Consider the following 25,114-nt stretch of genomic DNA (forward strand, 5'->3'; position numbering starts at 1 on the left):
ATGCCTGTTGAATAGCTGCAAAGTGACCAGCGGTCCTCAAGGCATGGACATATGTCACACGGGGTGAGCGCTGTCCATGTCAAACCCTGCAAAGTGACCAGCGGTCCTCAAGGCATGGATATATGTCACATGGGGTGAGCGCTGTCCATGTCAAACCCTGCAAATTGACCAGCGGTCCTTAAGGCATGGACATATGTCACAGGAGGTGAGCGCTGTCCATGTCAAACCCTGCAAAGTGACCAGCGGTCCTCAAGGCATGGACATATATCACAAGGGGGTGAGCGCTGTCCATGTCGAACCGGATGTTGGTAGGTAACGACTGCAATGACTTTACAATAAAAATTGTGATTTCGCCCAAGCACATGGGGCATGGTTTAGGCAGGTTTTTAGCCCTTTTACATAACAATTTGAACTAGATCCAACTTATATCATGGACCGAAGGGCTTCCTGACCACAATCATTATACAACACTCAGTTCAGTTCAATATTTCTTACTTTACTTTTGGTGGTACAATACCAACATCCGGTTTGGCATGGACAGCTCTTACCCTGTGTGTATGTGTATACAGAACCTTCTACTGCCCAACAGGCAACGGGGGTTGTATACTCCCCAGGTAGCTAAGAATGCATGTTGCACATTGATAGTCGACCAGGGTTGTAACTGTAAGTGAGTGTGCTGTGGGCATGAGATATGAGGAATAGCATTATAGAAATAACAAACTTATCATTTATTATGATTATTACTATTGCGTGTACACCTACCGGTCGGTGGCGGTTGTTTCCTTCTCCTGCGAGCGTATCAACTTCTGCAGGTGCTTGGTGTGATGTCTGCCATCCCGCACCTCCACCTCCAGGTTGTGCATCCTCAGACTCACAGACAGCAGCTAGAAACAAAGCAGAACATTGTACAGGACACTATCAGACAGCAGAACATTGTACACAACACCATCAAGCAACAGAACATGGTACAGGACACCATCAGGCAGCAGAACATGGTACAGACACCATCAAACAGCAGAACATTGTGCAGGACACTATCAGACAGCAGAACATGGTACAGGACACCATCAGACAGCAGACAATTGTACAGGACACTATCAGACAGCAGACAATTGTACAGGACACTATCAGACAGCAGAACATGGTACAGGACACTATCAGACAGCAGACAATTGTACAGGACACTATCAGACAGCAGAACATGGTACAGAACACTATCAGACAGCAGACAATTGTACAGGATACCACCAGACAGCAGAACATGGTACAGACACCATCAGACAGCAGAACATGGTACAGGACACTATCAGACAGCAGACAATTGTACAGGACACTATCAGACAGAAGAACATGGTACAGAACACTATCAGACAGCAGACAATTCTACAGGACACCACCAGACAGCAGAACATGGTACAGACACCATCAGACAGCAGAACATGGTACAGGACACTATCAGACAGCAGACAATTGTACAGGACACTATCAGACAGCAGAACATGGTACAGAACACCATCAGACAGCAGAACATTGTACAGGACACTATCAGACAGTAGAACATTGTACAGGACACCATCAGACAGCAGAACATGGTACAGGACACTATCAGACAGCAGACAATTGTACAGGACACCACCAGACAGCAGACAATTGTACAGGACACCACCAGACAGATGACAATTGTACAGGACACCACCAGACAGAAGACAATTGTACAGGACATCATCAGACAGCAGAACACTGTACAGGACACCACCAGACAGCAGAACATTGTACAGGACACCATCAGACAGCAGAACATGGTACAGGACACTATCAGACAGCAGACAATTGTACAGGACACCATCAGACAGCAGACAATTGTACAGGACATCATCAGACAGCAGAACATTGTACAGGACACCATCAGACAGCAGAACACTGTACAGGACACCACCAGACAGCAGAACATGGTACAGGACACCATCAGACAGCAGAACATGGTACAGGACACCATCAGACAGCAGAACATGGTACAGAACATCATCAGACAGAAGACAATTGTACAGGACACCACCAGACAGTAGAACATGGTACAGAACACCACCAGACAGCAGAACATTGTACAGGACACCATCAGACAGCAGAACATGGTACAGGACACTATCAGACAGCAGACAATTGTACAGGACACCACCAGACAGCAGACAATTGTACAGGACACCACCAGACAGATGACAATTGTACAGGACACCACCAGACAGAAGACAATTGTACAGGACATCATCAGACAGCAGAACACTGTACAGGACACCACCAGACAGCAGAACATTGTACAGGACACCATCAGACAGCAGAACATGGTACAGGACACTATCAGACAGCAGACAATTGTACAGGACACCATCAGACTGCAGACAATTGTACAGGACATCATCAGACAGCAGAACATTGTACAGGACACCATCAGACAGCAGAACACTGTACAGGACACCACCAGACAGCAGAACATGGTACAGGACACCATCAGACAGCAGAACACTGTACAGGACACCACCAGACAGCAGAACATGGTACAGGACACCATCAGACAGCAGAACATGGTACAGGACACCATCAGACAGCAGAACATGGTACAGGACACCATCAGACAGCAGAACATGGTACAGAACATCATCAGACAGAAGCCAATTGTACAGGACACCACCAGACAGCAGAACATGGTACAGGACACCATCAGACAGCAGACAATTGTACAGGACATCATCAGACAGCAGAACATGGTACACAACACCACCAGACAGCAGACAATTGTACAGGACACCACCAGACAGCAGACAATTGTACAGGACACCATCAGACAGCAGACAATTGTACAGGACATCATCAGACAGCAGAACATTGTACAGGACATCATCAGACAGCAGAACATTGTACAGGACACCATCAGACAGCAGAACATTGTACAGGACATCATCAGACAGCAGAACATTGTACAGGACACTATCAGACAGCAGAACATTGTACAGGACACCACCAGACAGCAGAACATGGTACAGGACACCATCAGACAGCAGAACATGGTACAGAACACAATCAGACAGCAGACAATTGTACAGGACACCACCAGACAGCAGAACATGGTACAGGACATCATCAAACAGCAGAACACTGTACAGGACACCACCAGACAGCAGAACACTGTACAGGACACCACCAGACAGCAGACAATTGTACAGGACACCATCAGACAGCAGAACATGGTACAGGACACTATCAAACAGCAGACAATTGTACAGGACACCATCAGACAGCAGACAATTGTACAGGACATCATCAGACAGTACATGCGCAAACAAAAAGATGTATACAGTCTACAGTGATGGTCGGGACGGAGGGCAGGTAGATGAGGATGCAGCATGGGAACCTACAGACTACAGTGATGGTCAGGACTGAGGGCAGGTAGATGAGGATGCTGCATGGGAACCTACAGACTACAGTGATGGTCAGGACTGAGGGCAGGTAGATGAGGATGCAGCATGGGAACCTACAGACTACAGTGATGGTCAGGGCGGAGGGCAGGTAGATGAGGGTGCAGCATGGGAACCTACAGACTACAGTGATGGTCAGGACTGAGGGCAGGTAGATGAGGATGCAGCATGGGAACCTACAGACTACAGTGATGGTCAGGGCGGAGGGCAGGTAGATGAGGGTGCAGCATGGGAACCTACAGACTACAGTGATGGTCAGGACTGAGGGCAGGTAGATGAGGATGCAGCATGGGAACCTACAGACTACAGTGATGGTCAGGGCGGAGGGCAGGTAGATGAGGGTGCAGCATGGGAACCTACAGACTACAGTGATGGTCAGGACTGAGGGCAGGTAGATGAGGATGCAGCATGGGAACCTACAGACTACAGTGATGGTCAGGGCGGAGGGCAGGTAGATGAGGGTGCAGCATGGGAACCTACAGACTACAGTGATGGTCAGGACTGAGGGCAGGTAGATGAGGATGCAGCATGGGAACCTACAGACTACAGTGATGGTCAGGGCGGAGGGCAGGTAGATGAGGGTGCAGCATGGAACTTACCTCTGGCACCGCATTGTCTCCTCCCGCCAGGCACATCTCGGAGTGGACCCGGTTCAGCCAGTCCTGATTGGCGGCCAGCTTCACTTCAGCTGCATCTCGCTTCCTGGTCACTGCCTCCATCTTGCCCTGGAGGGACTTGAGGCTGCGCTCCACTCGCTCACACACCTACAACCATCAGATACTCATGTCAGGTGTACATACAAGCAGCAACCCTCCATCTTGCCTGGAGGGACTTGAGGCTGCGCTCCACTCGCTCACACACCTACAACCTTCAGATACATATGTCAGGTGTACATCTGACCATCAGCAATATCTTCAGGTGTACATCTGACCATCAGCAACATCTTCAGGTGTACAACTGACCATCAGCAACACTTTCAGGTGTACATTTGACCATCAGCAACACTTTCAGGTGTACATCTGACCATCAACAACACCTTCAGGTGTACATCTGACCATCAGCAACACCTTCAGGTGTACATCTGACCATCAGCAACACTTTCAGGTGTACATCTGACCATCAGCTACACCTTCAGGTGTACATCTGACCATCAGCAACACCTTCAGGTGTACATCTGACCATCAGCAACACCTTCAGGTGTACATCTGACCATCAGCAACACCTTCAGGTGTACAACTGACCATCAGCAACACCTTCAGGTGTACATCTGACCATCAGCAACACCTTCAGTTGTACATCTGACCATCAGCTACACCTTCAGGTGTACAACTGACCATCAGCAACACCTTCAGGTGTATAGCCAAGCTTCTACAGCAGGCACTTTAAGACATGTTGTGTGCCACCTAAGTGAAGTGACTGAATGAGTGATTGAATGTTGTTTAACGTGGCCACCAGAATCACTACCATCAGGCACAATGACGTGCTATCAATCAAGTGACCGAAACCGACCAAACTAGTATTTTCAGTCAATTCTTATGACAAGCATACATTATTAGTTGTGGTAGGATCACAAGAGGTACATGGTTTTCTCATGCGTCCCATGAGCCCATTTTTATTCTGCTGCAAACAAATTTATCCAACCGACATGTTTTGATATGACTGTAAAATAATTAAAACAAATTTCAAAATTGATAGAAAACAGCTGTTTGGTTGAGCTGAGGTTAACTTGTGCTATGTCACATGACTTTCATTTACTCAGAAATAGCGTGCAGCTTTTTGGTTCGAAGCAGGGTGTAAGGGATTTATTCTCCCTCTCAGAAATCCATGTGCACTTGCTCGTCGCAGGTATAAAGGATTTATGAACCCTCTGAGAAATGTATTTCCCTCCAAGGCAGGATACACAGTATAGTGTCAAGGTCATGTGAAGCAATCAGATCTCATCATTCTGACATGGAGGTATGATAAAGTCTACTGTAGGCATCTTTGTACCTAGTGACAACCACATCCAGTCAATGTACAACCATATCCAGTCATTGTACAACCACATCCAGTCACTGTACAACCATATCCCGTCATAGTACAACCACATCCAGTCATTGTACAACCACATCCAGTCATTGTACAACCACTTCCAGTCATTGTACAACCACATCCAGTCATTGTACAACCACATCCAGTCATTGTACAACCACATCCCGTCATTGTACAACCACATCCAGTCATAGTACAACCACATCCAGTCATTGTACAACCACATCCAGTCATAGTACAACCACATCCAGTCATTGTACAACCACTTCCAGTCATTGTACAACCACATCCAGTCATTGTACAACCACATCCAGTCATTGTACAACCACATCCAGTCATTGTACAACCACATCCAGTCATAGTACAACCACATCCAGTCATTGTACAACCACATCCAGTCATTGTACAACCACATCCCGTCATTGTACAACCACATCCAGTCATTGTACAACCACATCAAGTCATAGTACAACCACATCCAGTCATTGTACAACCACATCCAGTCATAGTACAACCACATCCAGTCATTGTACAACCACATCCAGTCATTGTACAACCACATCCAGTCATAGTACAACCACATCCAGTCATTGTACAACCACATCCCGTCATTGTACAACCACATCCAGTCATTGTACAACCACATCCCGTCATTGTACAACCACATCCCGTCATTGTACAACCACATCCAGTCATTGTACAACCACATCCCGTCATTGTACAACCACATCCTGTCATTGTACAACCACATCCAGTCATAGTACAACCACATCCCGTCATTGTACAACCACATCCTGTCATTGTACAACCACATCAAGTCATAGTACAACCACATCCCGTCATTGTACAACCACATCCAGTCATTGTACAACCACATCCCGTCATTGTACAACCACATCCAGTCATTGTACAACCACATCCAGTCATAGTACAACCACATCCAGTCATTGTACAACCACATCCAGTCATAGTACAACCACATCCAGTCATTGTACAACCACATCCAGTCATTGTACAACCACATCCAGTCATAGTACAACCACATCCAGTCATTGTACAACCACATCCAGTCATTGTACAACCACATCCCGTCATTGTACAACCACATCCCGTCATTGTACAACCACATCCCGTCATAGTACAACCACATCCCGTCATTGTACAACCACATCCTGTCATTGTACAACCACCCACCTGTCCCTGAGCAGCGCTCGAGATGACACGGAGTCGATGAAGACATCTCTGTTTGCGGCCAATCTTCCACAGCAGGTCCCGATACACACACTCCACCTGCAGCTGCTCTCGACGCACGTCCAAACGAGCCTCGAAGATGTTCTCCAGGATCGCGCTCAGTCTGTGGAAGGGACAAGATACTGCTCAACATCTCACACATTTTAGCTCTGTCGGTAGTGTACTTCATTTATACCATCAACAAAGAATTTACTAAATGTCCTCAATGCTACAGACGAACATCTTTAGGTAAGTTCCTCCAGCTGAAAAGATCAGCTGAACATCCATCAGCTGTTCACCCACAGACCATCAGCTGTAAAGCCACTAGCTGTACAGACCATCAGCTGTACAGACCACCAGCTGTACAGACTATCAGTTGTATAGACCATCAGCTGTACAGACTATCAGTTGTATAGACCACCAGCTGTACTGACCATGAGCTGTACTGACCACCAGCTGTACTGACCATGAGCTGTACTGACCACCAGCTGTACAGACTATCAGTTGTATAGACCACCAGCTGTACAGACTATCAGTTGTATAGACCATCAGCTGTACAGACTATCAGTTGTATAGACCACCAGCTGTACTGACCATGAGCTGTACTGGCCACCAGCTGTACTGACCATGAGCTGTACTAACCACCAGCTGTACTGACTATCAGTTGTATAGACCACCAGCTGTACTGACCATGAGCTGTACTGGCCACCAGCTGTACTGACCATGAGCTGTACTGACCACCAGCTGTACAGACTATCAGTTGTATAGACCACCAGCTGTACTGACCACCAGCTGTACAGACTATCAGTTGTATAGACCACCAGCTGTACTGACCATGAGCTGTACTGACCACCAGCTGTACAGACTATCAGTTGTATAGACCACCAGCTGTACTGACTATCAGTTGTATAGACCACCAGCTGTACTGACCATGAGCTGTACTGGCCACCAGCTGTACTGACCATGAGCTGTACTGACCACCAGCTGTACTGACCATGATCTGTACTGACCACCAGCTGTACTGACCATGAGCTGTACTGACCACCAGCTGTACAGACTATCAGTTGTATAGACCACCAGCTGTACAGACTATCAGTTGAATAGACCACCAGCTGTACTGACCATGAGCTGTACTGACCACCAGCTGTACAGACTATCAGCTGTACAGACCATCAGCTGTACAGACCAACAGCTGTACAGACCATCAGTTGTATAGACCACTAGCTGTACAGACCACTAGCTGTACAAACCAACAGCTCTACAGACCATCAGCTGTAAAGCCATCAGCTGTACAGACCACCAGCTGTATGGACCATCAGTTGTATAGACCACCAGCTGTACAGACCAACAGCTGTACACCCAGCAGCTGTACAGACCACCAGCTTGGGTGTAAGCTGTGTGTAACAAAACCACAGGGTACAATTCAATGGTTACTTCATTAATTCAATAATTGTTTATTTTGCAAGATATGTTTAATGTAGGTGATACTGCCGCTGTGTATGGAAAGGAAATTTCAGTGACTGATTGCTGCCACTTTACATCTTCCAACCTCTTGTTAGAATCCTATGCTATCTGTTAGGATGACTGTTGATAGCCAGTGTGGTAATCGTAGTTGAATAAAGAGAGTCATATGTAATTTCTGTGTGGTTGATATTTGCAAATGCAGTGAGTGAGTGAGTATGGTTTTACGCTGCTTTTAGCAATATTCCAGCAATATCATGGTGGGGGACACCAGAAATGGGCTTCATGCATTGTACCCATGTCGGGAATCGAACCCGGGTCTTCTGCGTGACGAGCAAACGCTTTAACCACTAGGCTACCCCACCGCCCCATTTGCAAATACAAAAACTTAAAAATAAACATGGCATCAACTAAATGTTCACCTTTGTTCTTCACTGACAGCTGACTGTCGCCGTGATGACCCCATCTTCCCCTCATCATACAGCTGAAGTCGTGACTTCAACTCTCCGATCTGTGAGTAGAAGACAGAGAACATGATTACTATACAACTATAACACTTGCTATATCGGACAACCAGAACCATAACACTTGCTATATCGGACAACCAGAACCATAACACTTGCTATATCGGACAACCAGAACCATAACACTTGCTATATCGGACAACCATAACCATAACACTTGCTATATCGGACAACGAGAACAATAACACTTGCTTTATCGGACAGCCAGAACAATAACACTTGCTATATCGGATAACCAGAACCATAACACTTGCTATATCGGACAACCAGGACAATAACACTTGCTTTATCGGACAACCAGAACAATAACACTTGCTATATCGGATAACCAGAACCATAACACTTGCTATATCGGACAACCAGAACAATAACACTTGCTATATCGGATAACCAGAACCATAACACATGCTATATCGGACAACCAGAACAATAACACTTGCTATATCGGACAACCAGAACCATAACACATGCTATATCGGACAACCAGAACAATAACACTTGCTTTATCGGACAGCCAGAACCATAACACATGCTATATCGGATAACCAGAACAATAACACTTGCTATATCGGACAACCAGAACCATAACACATGCTATATCGGACAACCAGAACAATAACACTTGCTTTATCGGACAGCCAGAACCATAACACTTGCTATATCGGATAACCAGAACAATAACACTTGCTATATCGGATAACCAGAACAATAACACATGCTATATCGGATAACCAGAACAATAACACTTGCTATATCGGATAACCAGAACAATAACACTTGCTATATCGGATAACCAGAACAATAACACTTGCTATATCAGACAACCAGAACCATAACACTTGCTATATCAGACAACCAGAACAATAACACTTGCTATATCAGACAACCAGAACCATAACACTTGCTATATCGGATAACCAGAACAATAACACTTGCTATATCGGATAACCAGAACAATAACACTTGCTATATCGGATAACCAGAACCATAACACTTGCTATATCAGACAACCAGAACAATAACACGTGCTATATCGGATAACCAGAACAATAACACTTGCTATATCAGATAACCAGAACCATAACACATGCTATATCGGATAACCAGAACAATAACACTTGCTATATCGGATAACCAGAACAATAACACATGCTATATCGGATAACCAGAACAATAACACTTGCTATATCGGATAACCAGAACAATAACACTTGCTATATCGGATAACCAGAACCATAACACATGCTATATAGGACTACCAGAACCATAACACATGCTATATCGGACAACCAGAACCATAACACTTGCTATATCGGACAACCAGAACAATAACACTTGCTATATCGGACAACCAGAACCATAACACATGCTATATCGGACAACCAGAACAATAACACTTGCTATATCGGACAACCAGAACAATAACACTTGCTATATCGGATAACCAGAACAATAACACTTGCTATATCGGATAACCAGAACAATAACACTTGCTTTATCAGACAACCAGAACCATAACACTTGCTATATCGGACAACCAGAACCATAACACATGCTATATCGGATAACCAGAACAATAACACTTGCTTTATCGGACAACCAGAACCATAACACTTGCTATATCAGACTACCAGAACAATAACACTTGCTATATAGGACTACCAGAACAATAACACTTGCTATATAGGACTACCAGAACCATAACACTTGCTGTGTCACACCACACCTGCCTCACAGGGTCAAAGTAAACATGTTTATTGTATACTTCAGTGTGAGTTTTTTGAAGTTGAGAAAGTTGTTCATTGCAGTGAACATAACCCTTTTGACAGAACTATTGTCATAATACAGTGACCTCCCCTCAAATTGTCCCCCTTTACCGTAAGAGTCTGGCCCGTTTACAAACTGTTGACAACTTCTTTACGTTAGTGTCACATTGAGAAGGCAAAATAATGACGGGTGGTCTTTTATGGAGTAAATATCGCTTCATGTCGTTTGTTATTCTCTTGAAATGTCTCGTTATAAACTGTAAATTTCTCATTCAACCCGTCAATCGAGACAGTTCTTTTCGCGAAGCACCAAATTTGTTACTTGACCAGCGTGTATTCTTTCGCTTCCGACAGCAGTCTCATATATATATAATCATGTGTATAGGTATGATACAGAATTTCTGTGCACATTCAATAAAGCTGAATCAATGAATCTCTGCTTCTATGAACACATCAGTGCAACATCAGCAACATCTGCAACATCACTGCAGGACACTTTCATTTGGGAGGTCAGGTCATAGATGTTCACTTTGGTGAAATACGGTTGTGGTTCTGACATGACAAGGATCACAATGGGGACAGGCCATAAGGATCACAATGGGGACAGGCCATAAGGATCACAATGGGGACAGGCCATAATCATTGGATCCTGTTACAGCTAAGGGAGGCGACTCTATATGAATGCAGGTACTGGCTGATCTCACCTCTTTCCGCAAGTCCTCCACAATCTGGCCGTACCGGGACACGTGGAAGTCCACATTGAGGATGTTCTTCTTCAGCTGGGAAACAGACAGACATATAAGTGATCGAGTGAGTGAGAGTGGGTGGGGGGGTGGACTTGATGACCCAATGTTTCAACAACAATTCATATTTCCCCAAATTAAAGAAAATCTACAGGAAGTATGTTGTTCCTGTGGTCTACTCACCATGGCCCGGATGTGCTTGGCCCTGTCGGCATACTTGAGGGTGTTGTAGGTGTCTTCATACGACATGCTGGAAGGACTAAGACAACAGGAACAGGATGTCAGTAAAACAACTAGAGTCTCTGTCACGTTCAGGCCACTCATATTCACATAAAACTTTTCATTTGGCAACAATACAATTACTCCTGACAACTTGTATATAACTAATATTTTGACTGGGGGGTGGGGTGGGTCGTTCTCCCTACCTGACTGCCGCAAGACAGTGGGGTGGGTGGGGGTTTACTCCCTACATGACTGCTGTAAGACAGTGGGGGTGTCCTCCCTACCTGACTGCTGCAATCATGACAGTTCGACAGTTGCCTCCCAGCGAGTCCTTCAGGAGCCGGGTCAACTTGCTGTCTCGGTACGGAATGTGGCCCTTGTTCTGAAACGCATATGTTATAAACAGTGAGGTTCACTTGTCAGTAACAGAGAATGAATGACGTTCAAAGTGGAGGAACCCAGTTCATTTTTTCTGAACATGATATTGAGCACTCATCTTCCCGACCTTCTCCAGTGGAGGAATCTGACTGGTCAGTAGGAGAGTCATAGAAGGGACATAGCTGGTGGCGCTATAATCAAGACCCTCAATTCCAGCCTAGTTCGGCAATGGTGGAAACTGGACCTTTTCAGTCAGTTAATTCCCCTGCCTCAGGAAGATGGGTACACTCAATTTCTGACATAACCGAGTTAGTATGCAAGTCAAGGCTGGAGCACGAAAACCAGTGGTTGATGATGAGAGCATCTGTGAATGTGGTCCAGTATGATGGAATCCAGTACTTTTGTTTGTTTGTTTGTTGTTTAACGCTGCACTCAGCAATATGCCAGCTATATGACGTAATTAATCGAGTCTGGGCCAGACAATCCAGCATCATGAGCATCGATCCACGCAATTGGGATACGATGACATGCATCAACCAAGTCAACGAGCCTGACCACCCAATCCAGTTAGTCATCTCTTACGACAAGTGTAGTCACCTTTTACGGCAAGAATGGATTGCTGAAGACCTTTTCTACCTCGGATCTTCACGGGTCGAATCCAGTACACAAAAAAAACTGATACTCACACTTAGCTGCCAGTCCTTTACACAGCAAGTGAAAGTTCCTTTAATCCTGCTATTCGGTGAATGGACTGACTACCCAAGGATGTCATCGTATATCGCAATATCAATGCATCAATAACATATTTATGTCGATACTGTACAGATAAAAATGTATGAATATTGATATTAAATAAATTATTAACTGTCACAGAAGCATTTACATTGATTTACATTACCATGGTTAAGATGGACAGTGAGAAAATCAATCCTAAAATGTTCAAGTTTATGCCACATCTAGGGCTAACCTTGTTCTCCGCGAGAGCATTGATGACATTGCCAAGTGCCAGGAGAGATCTGTTGATGTTGGCTCCCTCTCTGAATCTAGCCCCTCGGTTCTTGGTGACTGTGGCCCTTTCGGACCCTGCCAGGTCAACTAAACACATCTTGGCCACCTTCACCTCAGCAGATATGTTAGCGGTGCGGTCTTTCTGTCGCACAAATACCTGCACAAAGAAGAAGATTAAGAAAAAAATAATTTAAACAAATTAAACATAGAGAGTTGTTCTTGAAACATGTCAAATGGAAAAAATGCAAAAGTTAAACGTAGTAAAATCTAAATATATTTTTACACTTTTATACTTATCCTGCATTACTCCTAAATGCATCTACTGCAAGTTTTTACAGAAAGACAAAGCTGTGTGAGGTCCAGCTGAAGAAGATTGTCCAACTAGTTGTGTGGATAATACCATCTCACAGCGCCCATGCAAGTGACCACGGAAGTGATGACGTAGTGTATCTTCACATTACTGCTTGTTGTGTATATCACATGCTCCAGCAATCTACCAGCATCCTTTTGCTTCTTCCTTGTTCATTTTCAATTTATATAATTCTAATGGTTTGTGACTTCATGTCTTACTACACATTCTTGCCGGTGTATTAATATATCGCACTTGATGGTGGCTACAAATAACAGGAAATATCCCCGTCAGAATCCCAGATAGACTAACGTCCAGTCTCTGAAATGAACACACTTCACAGAAAAAAACAGTTGTAAAATTATAGTTATATAATATCATAAAAAGTAGCCCAAAGACTCTTCATTTTCAGATACTGCAGTAATCTAGACTTGCTAAACATTATACACTTGCATGTATAATACACTTCTCTCAAGGACCATGCCCAGGACACCCTGTCTCTTCGTGGCAAGCACACCTTCCATATTTGGCTTATTAAACGTCCCATTCTATCAAGGGTCCACTGAACAACTCCAAGACCTGTCCGAAAGTAATCTTCATAAGAACCCCATGCTACCTTACAAATCCCGAAAGTTTAATTGACAGTATTCTACATTGTATATTTTACATGTAGACATGCATTGTCAAGTTCCCCAGGGTGAATGTGGTATGCCCAAAGATAGTGAAGTGCAGTTACCTGGAAGACAGCGTGAGACCGTGACGACTCAGCGTTGGCATCAGTCGGGTGCTGGGATCGGTTCTTGTTGCCGAACTGGAGCATGTACAGGAGCTCTTCTGCATTCTTCGGCTGCAAGCAGAACAGCAGCAACTCTCACACGTGTGTCACATCAGCAGAAACTCTCACACGTGTGTCACATCAGCAGAAACTCTCACACGTGTGTCACATCAGCAGAAACTCACACACGTGTGTCACATCCGCAGCAACTCACAAACATGTGTCATATCAGCAGAAAACTGTCACACATGTGTCACATCAGCAGAAAACTGTCACATGTGTGTCACATCAGCAGAAACTCTCACACGTGTGTCACATCAGCAGAAACTCTCACACGTGTGTCACATCAGCAGCAACTCTCACACGTGTGTCACATCAGCAGCAACTCTCACACGTGTGTCACATCAGCAGCAACTCTCACACGTGTCTCACATCAGCAGCAACTCTCACACGTGTGTCACATCAGCAGAAACTCTCACACGTGTGTCACATCAGCAGAAACTCTCACACGTGTGTCACATCAGCAGCAACTCTCACACGTGTGTCACATCAGCAGAAACTCTCACACGTGTGTCACATCAGCAGAAACTCTCACACGTGTGTCACATCAGCAGAAACTCTCACACGTGTGTCACATCAGCAGAAACTCTCACACGTGTGTCACATCAGCAGAAACTCTCATACGTGTCACATCAGCAGAAACTCTCACACGTGTGTCACATCAGCAGAAACTCTCACACGTGTGTCACATCAGCAGAAACTCTCACATGTGTGTCACATCAGCAGAAACTCTCATACGTGTCACATCAGCAGAAATTCTCACACGTGTGTCACATCAGCAGAAATCTGTCACACGTGTGTCACATCAGCAGCAACTCACACACGTGTGTCACATCCGCAGCAACTCACAAACATGTGTCATATCAGCAGAAAACTGTCACACATGTGTCACATCAGCAGAAAACTGTCACATGTGTGTCACATCAGCAGAAAACTGTCACATGTGTGTCACATCAGCAGAAACTGTCACACAAGGGGTCACATCAGCAGAAATTCTCACATGTGTGACACATCAGCAGCAACTCTCGCATGTATGACATCAGCAACTCTCACACGTGTGTCACATCAGCAGAAAACTGTCACATGTGGGTCACACCAGCAGAAACTCTCACACGTGTCACATCAGCAGAAACTCTCACACGTGTGTCACATCAGCAGAAACTCTCATACGTGTCACATCAGCAGAAATTCTCACACGTGTGTCACATCAGCAGAAAACTGTCACACGTGTGTCACATCAGCAGCAACTCACACACGTGTGTCACATCCGCAGCAACTCACAAACATGTGTCATATCAGCAGAAAACTGTCACACATGTGTCACATCAGCAGAAAACTGTCACATGTGTGTCACATCAGCAGAAAACTGTGACATGTGTGTCACATCAGCAGAAACTGTCACACAAGTTGTCACATCAGCAGAAATTCTCACATGTGGGTCACACCAGCAGAAACTCTCACACATGTGTCACATCAGAAGAAACTCTCACACGTGTGTCACATCAGCAGAAACTCTCATATGTGTCACATCAGCAGAAATTCTCACACGTGTGTCACATCAGCAGAAAACTGTCACACGTGTGTCACATCAGCAACTCACACACGTGTGTAACATCCGCAGCAACTCACAAACATGTGTCATATCAGCAGAAAACTGTCACACATGTGTCACATCAGCAGAAAACTGTCACATGTGTGTCACATCAGCAGAAAACTGTGACATGTGTGTCACATCAGCAGAAACTGTCACACAAGGGGTCACATCAGCAGAAATTCTCACATGTGTGACACATCAGCAGAAAACTGTCACATGTGGGTCACACCAGCAGAAACTCTCACACATGTGCCACATCAGCAGAAACTCACACACGTGTCACATCAGCAGAAACTCACACACGTGTCACAGCAGCAACTCTCAAACGTGTGTCACAGCAGCAGCAACTCTCAAACGTGTGTCACATCAGCAGAAACTCTCACATGTGTCACATCAGCAGCAACTCTCACACGTGTCTCATAAGCAGCAACTGTCACACATGTGCCACATCAGCAACAAACTGTCACACGTGTGTCACAGCAGCAGCAACTCTCACCCATGTGCCACATCAGCAGCAAACACTCACACATGTGTCACATCAGCAGAAACTCTCACACGTGTCTCATCAGCAGCAACTCTCACCCATGTGCCACATCAGCAGCAAACACTCACACATGTGTCACATCAGCAGAAACTCTCACACGTGTGTCACATCAGCAGCAACTCTCACACACGTGTCACATAAGCAGCAACTCTCACACATGTGCCACATCAGCAACAAACTGTCACATGTGGGTCACATCAGCAGCAACTCTCACACAAGTGCCACATCAGCAGCAAACCGTCACATCTGGGATTTATATGTACCTTGTGCAGTGAGAGTCCTGGCACGATAACACCGGTGTTTGGGTCCTCTCTGATCGGCAGACTGCCACGGGGTAGCAGCAAGTCTCGGATCTGTTCATTGTACACCTGCAAGAAAATGGAATATGCTGCATCAACACCTGCGGGAAAATGGAATATGCTGCATCAACACCTGCAGGAAAATGGAATATGCTGCATCAACACCTGCAGGAAAAAGGAATATGCTGCATCAACACCTGCAGGAAAATGGAATATGCTGCATCAACAGCTGCAGGAAAATGGAATATGCTGCACCAACACCTGCAAAAAATAGAATATGCTGCATCAACACCTGCATAAACTATATGATGTATCAACACGTGCAGGAATATTTTATATGCTGCACCAACACCTGCATGAATATAGTACTGCAAATCTTGAATTAACGTAAGGGTTAATAAAGTGCGAAAAATGTGAGTGGTCTTTACTCACATTATTTAACTTTGCATTTATGTCTCCAAATGACTATCCAACAATATGAATCGCTGCACACTTTGGATAGCGGAAATACCAACTTGAATATAAACACAAACACGGTTCATTGAGCAGCAGTTGTAACAAGTATATATCAATGTCAGTTCAAGAATACACCTTGTTGATACCTCCTCTGCATACCAATCAGTAGACTGTTGTTGGTTCAATTATTTTATTGCCTTTGAACTTCTTTAATGCCAGTCAACCAAGTAAATATATAGACTCTGTGTTGTTTTTAAGAAAACACTGTTTATTTTCATTACAGAAGTGCTTTACTCAGTGCTAATAAGCAGTGCTACTTGTGGTTGATTGGATTAAGGCAAAGATTTGTATTATTCCATTAGGGATGGGGTCACCCGGTGGGGGGAGTCGCATTGATAATAAGTCGTATTTTTGGCTTGAGGTCAGCAGTTGTATTCATTTGGAGACACATTTATTTCCTGATTTACAGAATATGTTGCTCCAACACCTGCAGGAATATAGTATATACTCCACCACACCTGCAGGAATATAGTATATACCCCACCACACCTGCAGGAATATAGTATATACTCCACCACACCTGCAGGAATATAGTATATACCCCACCACACCTGCAGGAATATAGTATATACCCCACCACACCTGCAGGAATATAGTATATACCCCACCACACCTGCAGGAATATAGTATATACTCCACCACACCTGCAGGAATATAGTATATACCCCACCACACCTGCAGGAATATAGTATATACCCCACCACACCTGCAGGAATATAGTATATACCCCACCACACCTGCAGGAATATAGTATATACTCCACCACACCTGCAGGAATATAGTATATACCCCACCACACCTGCAGGAATATAGTATATACCCCACCACACCTGCAGGAATATAGTATATACCCCACCACACCTGCAGGAATATAGTATATACCCCACCACACCTGCAGGAATATAGTATATACTCCACCACACCTGCAGGAATATAGTATATACTCCACCACACCTGCAGGAATATAGTATATACTCCACCACACCTGCAGGAATATAGTATATGCTGTATAAACACCTGCAGGTATATTGTATAGGCTGCTCCAGTAACTGCAGGAATATCAGTGGTAGAAACTAACAGTTTCAGTCCACCAGACCTTATAATCATAACATATAGAAAAACCCTTAAAAATGGCAAATTTCTACCAGTCCTTATGACACCTTAACTATTGGGCAGTTTGGCAAGGACTACAGGACTAGTGCCAATTTCCAACGCTGAATATAGTGTCATATAAATAAAGCAAAATCAGATTTAAGACGTTTTCTGGAAGACAAACACAAGGAAAAGAGCTGTCCCTCACTGAACTCCATACGAACCACATAGTTCTGTACTAATGTAATCGAAACAGAAGGTGTTCATATCCATTCCCATACCTCAAGATAGGAGATGGCCACATCACATGTCTTCTCATCCTTAAGGTTAGCGATCCTCTCGTACAGGTCAATCATGGTATGGTACATGACCCCTGGATGGGTCTCACTCCCCAGCATGGTGTGTGTCTTACCGGCCCCTGTAGCCCCATAGGCAAACACTGAAACACACCAACATACACACATGACACTCTATCCTTAGCCCTTGGATCCCCTCATGAGAAGTTGTGGTACTGTATTCTAAAGGTGCTCCGAGAAAAGAGACCTAATGGGTGTATGGATACAACTGTGTAGAGACATGTGCGGACTGTACAAAAATAGGTTATTTTCCCCCCGTTAGTTTGAATTATAATAAAAACATTATTTCGTAACTTTTCAGCATACGTGTCTACATTCAATAAATCTGACATTGTATTTAAAAACTGCAATTATTACATAAACAGTTATCGTCTGAAAATGGGAAATTGCAGAAAATGAGTCCAAATGTTTGATGCCATGTATATCTGTAATAAATATGGATTGAAGCTCGTTTATTGCATTGCTGTGGTTCTATTATACTGTAGTTTAAAATATGATAAGATGAAATTATGATCTTTCACTCATCATGTTCATAGGGTCCCTTATCTCATGGTTGGTCACAAATATTGACTGACCTGAAGCTTGTGAATTTTTCTGTTCCTTAATGATAGGACAAATTGTGATTTTTCACCCATAAGGTTCCTTATTTCATAGTTGGTCACAAATATTGACTGAACTGAAGCTTGTGAATTTTTCTGTTCCTTAATGATAGGACAAATTGTGATTTTTCACCAATAAGGTCCCTTATCTCATGGTTGGTCACAAATATTGACTGAACTGAAGCTTGTGAATTTTTCTGTTCCTTAATCATGTAATGATAGGACAAATTGTGATTTTTCACCCATAAGGTCCCTTATTTCATAGTTGGTCACAAATATTGACTGAACTGAAGCTTGTGAATTTTTCTGTTCCTTAATGATAGGACAAATTGTGATTTTTCACCAATAAGGTCCCTTATCTCATGGTTGGTCACAAATATTGACGGATTAATCATGTTAAAACTGCAGGCTCAAAAACTGATGGAGGTAGGGATGTATTTATGGGATAATCACATTTATCAAGTTGACTAGAATTGTTAAGTACAGCAATTTAAGTCCTAAGTCTACCTGAGCAGTTGTAGCCCTCCAGCAGTCCATCAAGGATTCCTTTCGTAGTGTGCTCGTACACCTCCGCGTTGGTCGTACATGGACCAAACACAAAGTCAAAGGCAAACTTCAAATCTTTATTCCGACGTTTCCGGATGTCTCTCGGTTGTCTGCGGAATCCGCGGACAGGTGAGTTGCTCTCCTTCGGGTCAAAGGCCAACACATGTTCATTCATGTCCCTCACAACAACTTCAAATGGACCGACCTTCTCTGCAGCATTTTCTGGCCTAATTCTGACAACAACTTTGACATTGCTGGACTTTGTAGCGTTACCATGGTTACTTTCTGATCCTGCCATACTTCGGTCACTCCGAGGCCGACCCACTGTCATCTTCTAATGTGTCCTCTATGGCTGCAATCTAAAGTGAACACTGATGAATACACACATCTCCTATATCCCATTAACGACCATGGGTACACAGATTATAAATCAGGGTGCTGTTGTACAAAACAACCTAAGCATTACGACTGTTGTAAGTCTGTGTTAAGGTATGGGAGTTACGATCACCTTAGCGCTAAGATAGTTTTGAACATCAGCACCCAGGGTTGTATCTAGGATTCTTAACTAAGTGCCCCTGACAGGCAAATAAGTGAATTAAGACCAGTTATAGGTGTCTGTCATCCATCAATCAGGACCACTGCTCATATGATCATCGATTCATTCCAGGCTCCAACTCCAAGGTAATTATCAAAACGAACAGTACAGTACACCAACACAATACTTGACAGGACCCTCATATTGCCTGCAAGGACCCTTAAAATTAATCATTGGGGGTCCAGGGCCCCACTTTTGTAAGTTAAGTCTCTGAAAGAATATATTTTACAGAAAAAAAACAGTTGTTAAATTATAGTTGCAAGACATAATAAAAAGAAGCCAAAAGACTTTCTTCATTCTCAAATACTGCAGTATTCATGGCATCCTAGATTTCACAAAAATTATAGACTTGTATGGGCTGTATTGTATATTTGTTTCAGGGTCTGTATGACAGACTATAACTATAAGTAAAGGAAAACCCTGTGTAAATGTACATGTACTTTTATCAGTAAAGTCTACTGGGAAATTTCATTGACTTCAGACTAAAGCCACAGTAAAGGACATTCTTTCTAGCTGTTAATAAACATAGCACATAGAATGATAGATCTTAAAATTGGACTTAAAGTTAAATGCTTTGGATTGCACGAGGAGTTATGGTTATAATTCAACTGAATACTATGTAATTTTAGAATTATCTGCCTGACAATCAGGCAGGTTTAGAAAATTTCCTGAAGCTTGACAGAAAAGTAACCAGCCATGACAGGCAGGCAGTTATGGTTATTTCGGACACTGATTGTGTAGGTATATGAGTATTGGTGAAAATACCAGAACTTAATTGCTCACACAATAGCTGCTATTCGCTTGGTAGAGTATGTTCAGTCACAGAGGTGGTCGTTAAGTTCTGCTTGATGGGTTCAGATACAGAATAAATGATTAAACAGTAAAGGAAGTGTGTAGATGCGGTAAGGGAAAGAGTACAACAGCAGGTGGCTGTCTACGAGATGTGTCTGCTGTATACAACCATCAACTTGAAAAGTTAGATAAAGATCGATGCATTTCTACTCCTGCTTTTTATACCGAGTGGCACACCAAATATAAATGTTATCACCTTACACCTATCAGCTGTTGTTGGATATTTCATTATCCTAACATAGGGGACGTAGCTGATGGTTAGACATTGCATAAATTTTTGTAATCACACATAATCCTTCCCTAATCCTTAAAAAAAAGCGCAGGCCTGATGGAATCAAGCCAACAGGGAGGAGCCTTGTCATGGGCACTCAATTCTGGCAAAAACAATGAAAGTTTTTTTAAAGCGTATTGACTTTTTGTAGGATAATTAATGTAAATGTGACATATATCATGACTACCTAGAAAGCATGGGTAAAACTTCCGCCCGTATCCCCCTTACATTATATATGATTAAAATGATTGGGCGGCAATGCATACATATTTTGGGGGGGGATACGGGCGGAAGTACATCCATGCATCTATCATGACCACAGTTCGTGTATCACAAAATGTACCATGTAGCCGATAAACATACGGATGACTCCAGTCACTGATATGCCTGCATCGTGTCGACTGAATCACGATTTCGTGAAGGTGGCTTATCATTTTCATTGTTATGAACGATCACGATTGATTTCACAATCACGTGATGGCAACAATAAATATATACTTCATGCAAAGTCGCTAACAACAGGTATACAACATTAAATAACTTACATCATGTATGGTAAACACGTCAACATTTCAGTTTGAAATCCCCACTTTCAATAAAAGAAGCCATTTCATTGGTCGAAAAAATCAGCGCCATCTGTTTGGCATTTTGGAAAAACCCAAGAGTTGCGTCCCTTTGATTTCTCTTTGATCCACTACTTTTCAAGTCTTCGCCATAAAGAGTTCTGTTGTGTGAGTTACGACTTCATATCTGGTAGAACCTAGTTTTTAATTTACCGCACTTTCAGTTTGCGTGAAAGTAAAGATGCGTCACACAGTTACGTATGGCTTTAGAATGGCACTCCCGGGTGAATCGTGGACGGTCCATTTATTAGGGTGCTTTTTTGTTGTTTAACGCAGCACTCAGCAATATTCTAGCTATATATATGACGGCGCTCTGTAAATAGTCGAGTCTGGACCAGACAATCCAGTGATTTACATCATGAGCATCGATCCACGCAATTGGTATCGCTGACATCAACCAAGTCAGCGAGCCTGACCACCCGATCCCGTTAGTCGCCTTTTACGGCAAACATGGGTTGCTGAATACCTATTTTACCCCGGATCTTCACGGGTCACATTTATTAGCCCTCCAAGGTCAGTTGAAGTTCATGGTTCGTGGTATATAAGAAATAAATGTAGGTCAAATGTGTCTAAGAACAGAATATGTGGTGGTAGCTGTCCTGTCAGTGATAATAGAAGTCTACCTCTCTCGTTGCCTACAGCTAATAGGAAATATATTTCAGTGCACAGCAGAAATGCATGCATGTAAAACTATATTTTTTTAAATATCGATTTTTCTGCATTTCAAAGGTGTTTAAGAATTGGAAACACCCCCCGCCCCCCTACACGTTCATGTACACGTTACTGGGGGTTACCGTTATGTTCAATCATGTTATATCATCAAATTACTGTACAGTTGTGCTTTGAGTGAGTGAGTCAGTATGATTGTACGCCGCTTTCATCCGCATTCCAGCAATATCACGGCGGGGGGCACCAGACAGGCTTCGCACACGGTACCCATGTGGGGAATGGGACCCGGGTCTTCGAACGAACGCTTTAACCTCTAATTTAGGATGGCTTACCAATATCCCCTGTATACGAGTTTTGAAGAAACGTATTCCAAATTAGTGTGTCTCCATAAAGGACCTTTTAATATTCTGGTGGGAGTTGGCGGTGTTTTCTTTTAAACAAATAAGTTGCTCCCACACAAATGAGAGAAAAAAAACTAATTTGTCCTCGGCTTTAATGCAACTTGAAACGGTGACTGAAGGTACTGCGAGAATAGTGCATTACGAGTACTTATGGAAACCCACCAAGGACAACCAAAACTTATGACTTATATCACTCGCCACAAATAAGTAACTATATATAACCAGTGCAGTCCTTGAAGCCAGAGTCGACGACAAGGTGAATTATATAGATCTCAGATACACTTGTCACCGTTCTTGACATATAATTAATCCATCAACGTTGTTGTTACTTTCTAAATGCCGAGAACTGTACGCGATTAGAGGTTTAAGTTGGTACTTGTTCGATATGTTCCCGTGTTTGTGACGAATTCCACCGGTGGGGCAGGATACTCTCACCTGGTATCATCACGATTTGTTAGTGATTCATGGACACATAGATACATCTAGATGAGGCATCTGTACTAGCCTCCCTCTGTTGGTGTAAGATTTCACTATAACGCGATTCCTTCTATGCGAGGCTTGGATCTTATGTATCAACCCTTGTATGTAACTACCCGTATGGTGACCCTTTTGAGATAATAGCGGATTTCATTTTGACCTTTCAGCAACTTTCAGTTCATGCTATGCAAGATAAAAAGAAACAGTCCACAACGAGCACCACACACAGCATGCTATTTTACCTATCTCTTATGCTAGTGTGGTCCCGTGAAGATCCGGGTTAGACTAGGTCTTCACGAGCATATGCTTGCCTTATAAAGTGACCATACGTGCATATATATATACTTGAAAGTAAGGGGGCTGTCGGGTAGCCTAGTGGTTAAAGCGCTCGCACGTCACGCCGAAGACCCGGGTTCGATTCCCGACATGGGTACAATGCGTGAAGCCCATTTCTGGTGTCCCCCGCCGTGATATTGCTGGAATATTGCTAAAAGCGGCGTAAAACCATACTCACTCATTGATCGTAAGAGGCGACTAATGGCATTGCGTGGTTAGACTCACTGACTTTGGTGATGCATGTGATCGTATAGTCTGTAGGGTGTTTGATTTAACTGTACAGCCCAGACTTAGTGCCCAGTGACTATTTCCTGTTCCGGCAAATGAAATCTGCCCTACGTGGAAGACGCTTCCAGGATGACGAAGACATAAAGGCTGCCACAGAGGCGTGGTTAGAGGGAAAATCTGCGGATTTCTATATAAAGTGGTATTAAAAGCTTGAAGGACAAAATGGAATAAGTGTATTGAGGTGAATGAAGAAAAAATACTCTGCGACTTGGTCATATATTGAAGTTGCAAACCTTATTGAACGAGACAATTTGAGGGAAGGTCATTCTTGTATGACGATAGTTCCGTGTAAGTGTTATGTTCACAGCAGTTCACTACAATGAAAATATCATTTTTTCTCAACTTCGGAAAACTCAGTCTTTCACACTTAAGTATACTCTTCAGTGAGTGAGTTGGGTTTAACGCCGCTTTTAACAGTATTCCAGTTATATCGCGGCGTGTCAGCTTAATGTGGAAGGAAAGCCCGAAGTGATGCAAGTCTCAGACGTTTACCACTTCGGTGAAACCCACGAGCACAGGTATGTTGCTGACAAACCTAAAAACGTAATCGGGGCAAACTGGGATTCGAACCTACAATCAGGTTTCTGGGGTGCCCAAGGGACGCAACTCTGCACATCGAATCGCGGCGCCTTAGACGACTGGGCCAACCGTGCCCCCACGTATACTCTCTTCAAAACAAGAAAGGCAAAGCCAGATTCGTGTGAGGTAGGAAAATACATTTATACGTAGGATCGGTACAAGGTATTGAGCCAAAATGTGGAGAAAACACTTGGTGATTGTAGTCTCCTCAGATATCGGTACATTGGAAAAGTCCAAGATGAAGGTCAGCTGCCATCAGTAACGCGTATGTCCCCCGTTAGAATCGATAGTGGCCTGACATCTCCTACCCATGGAAGAGACGAGTATGCGAATCACATCCTGGGGAATGGTAGCCCACTCGGCAACGCAAAAGCCAACTGCTGCAACGTCTGGGGTTGTGGTTTATGTCGGCGTATACTAGTATATAAGAAAGGGTAAGGCCCTTAATACAGTCTCAAAC

At 43.7% G+C, this 25,114-nt stretch overlaps 1 protein-coding gene across 1 annotated transcript in view; it reads right to left on the reverse strand.

Moving 5' to 3' along the window:
- The window catches only part of LOC139467167 (kinesin-like protein KIF18A), a 29,912-nt gene extending 8,022 nt beyond the window's left edge, over window positions 1–21,890 (reverse strand). The window contains exons 1-13 of the mRNA XM_071248891.1: window positions 21,827–21,890; window positions 19,525–19,922; window positions 18,344–18,501; window positions 16,419–16,523; window positions 13,919–14,029; window positions 12,793–12,990; window positions 11,732–11,829; window positions 11,409–11,484; window positions 11,187–11,261; window positions 8,615–8,703; window positions 6,696–6,855; window positions 4,070–4,234; window positions 763–884 (exon numbers count right to left, since the gene is read on the reverse strand). Coding sequence (XP_071104992.1) covers window positions 763–884; window positions 4,070–4,234; window positions 6,696–6,855; window positions 8,615–8,703; window positions 11,187–11,261; window positions 11,409–11,484; window positions 11,732–11,829; window positions 12,793–12,990; window positions 13,919–14,029; window positions 16,419–16,523; window positions 18,344–18,501; window positions 19,525–19,894 — 1,727 coding nt within the window. The 5' untranslated portion in view covers window positions 19,895–19,922; window positions 21,827–21,890. The remainder of the gene's footprint in view (window positions 1–762; window positions 885–4,069; window positions 4,235–6,695; window positions 6,856–8,614; window positions 8,704–11,186; window positions 11,262–11,408; window positions 11,485–11,731; window positions 11,830–12,792; window positions 12,991–13,918; window positions 14,030–16,418; window positions 16,524–18,343; window positions 18,502–19,524; window positions 19,923–21,826) is intronic.
- Window positions 21,891–25,114: the final 3,224 nt, after the last annotated feature.

The sequence above is a fragment of the Haliotis cracherodii genome, unplaced genomic scaffold, assembly GCF_022045235.1.
Source record: "Haliotis cracherodii isolate W230 unplaced genomic scaffold, xgHalCrac1.p SCAF_19, whole genome shotgun sequence".
In the NCBI taxonomy this organism is placed as follows: domain Eukaryota; kingdom Metazoa; phylum Mollusca; class Gastropoda; order Lepetellida; family Haliotidae; genus Haliotis; species Haliotis cracherodii.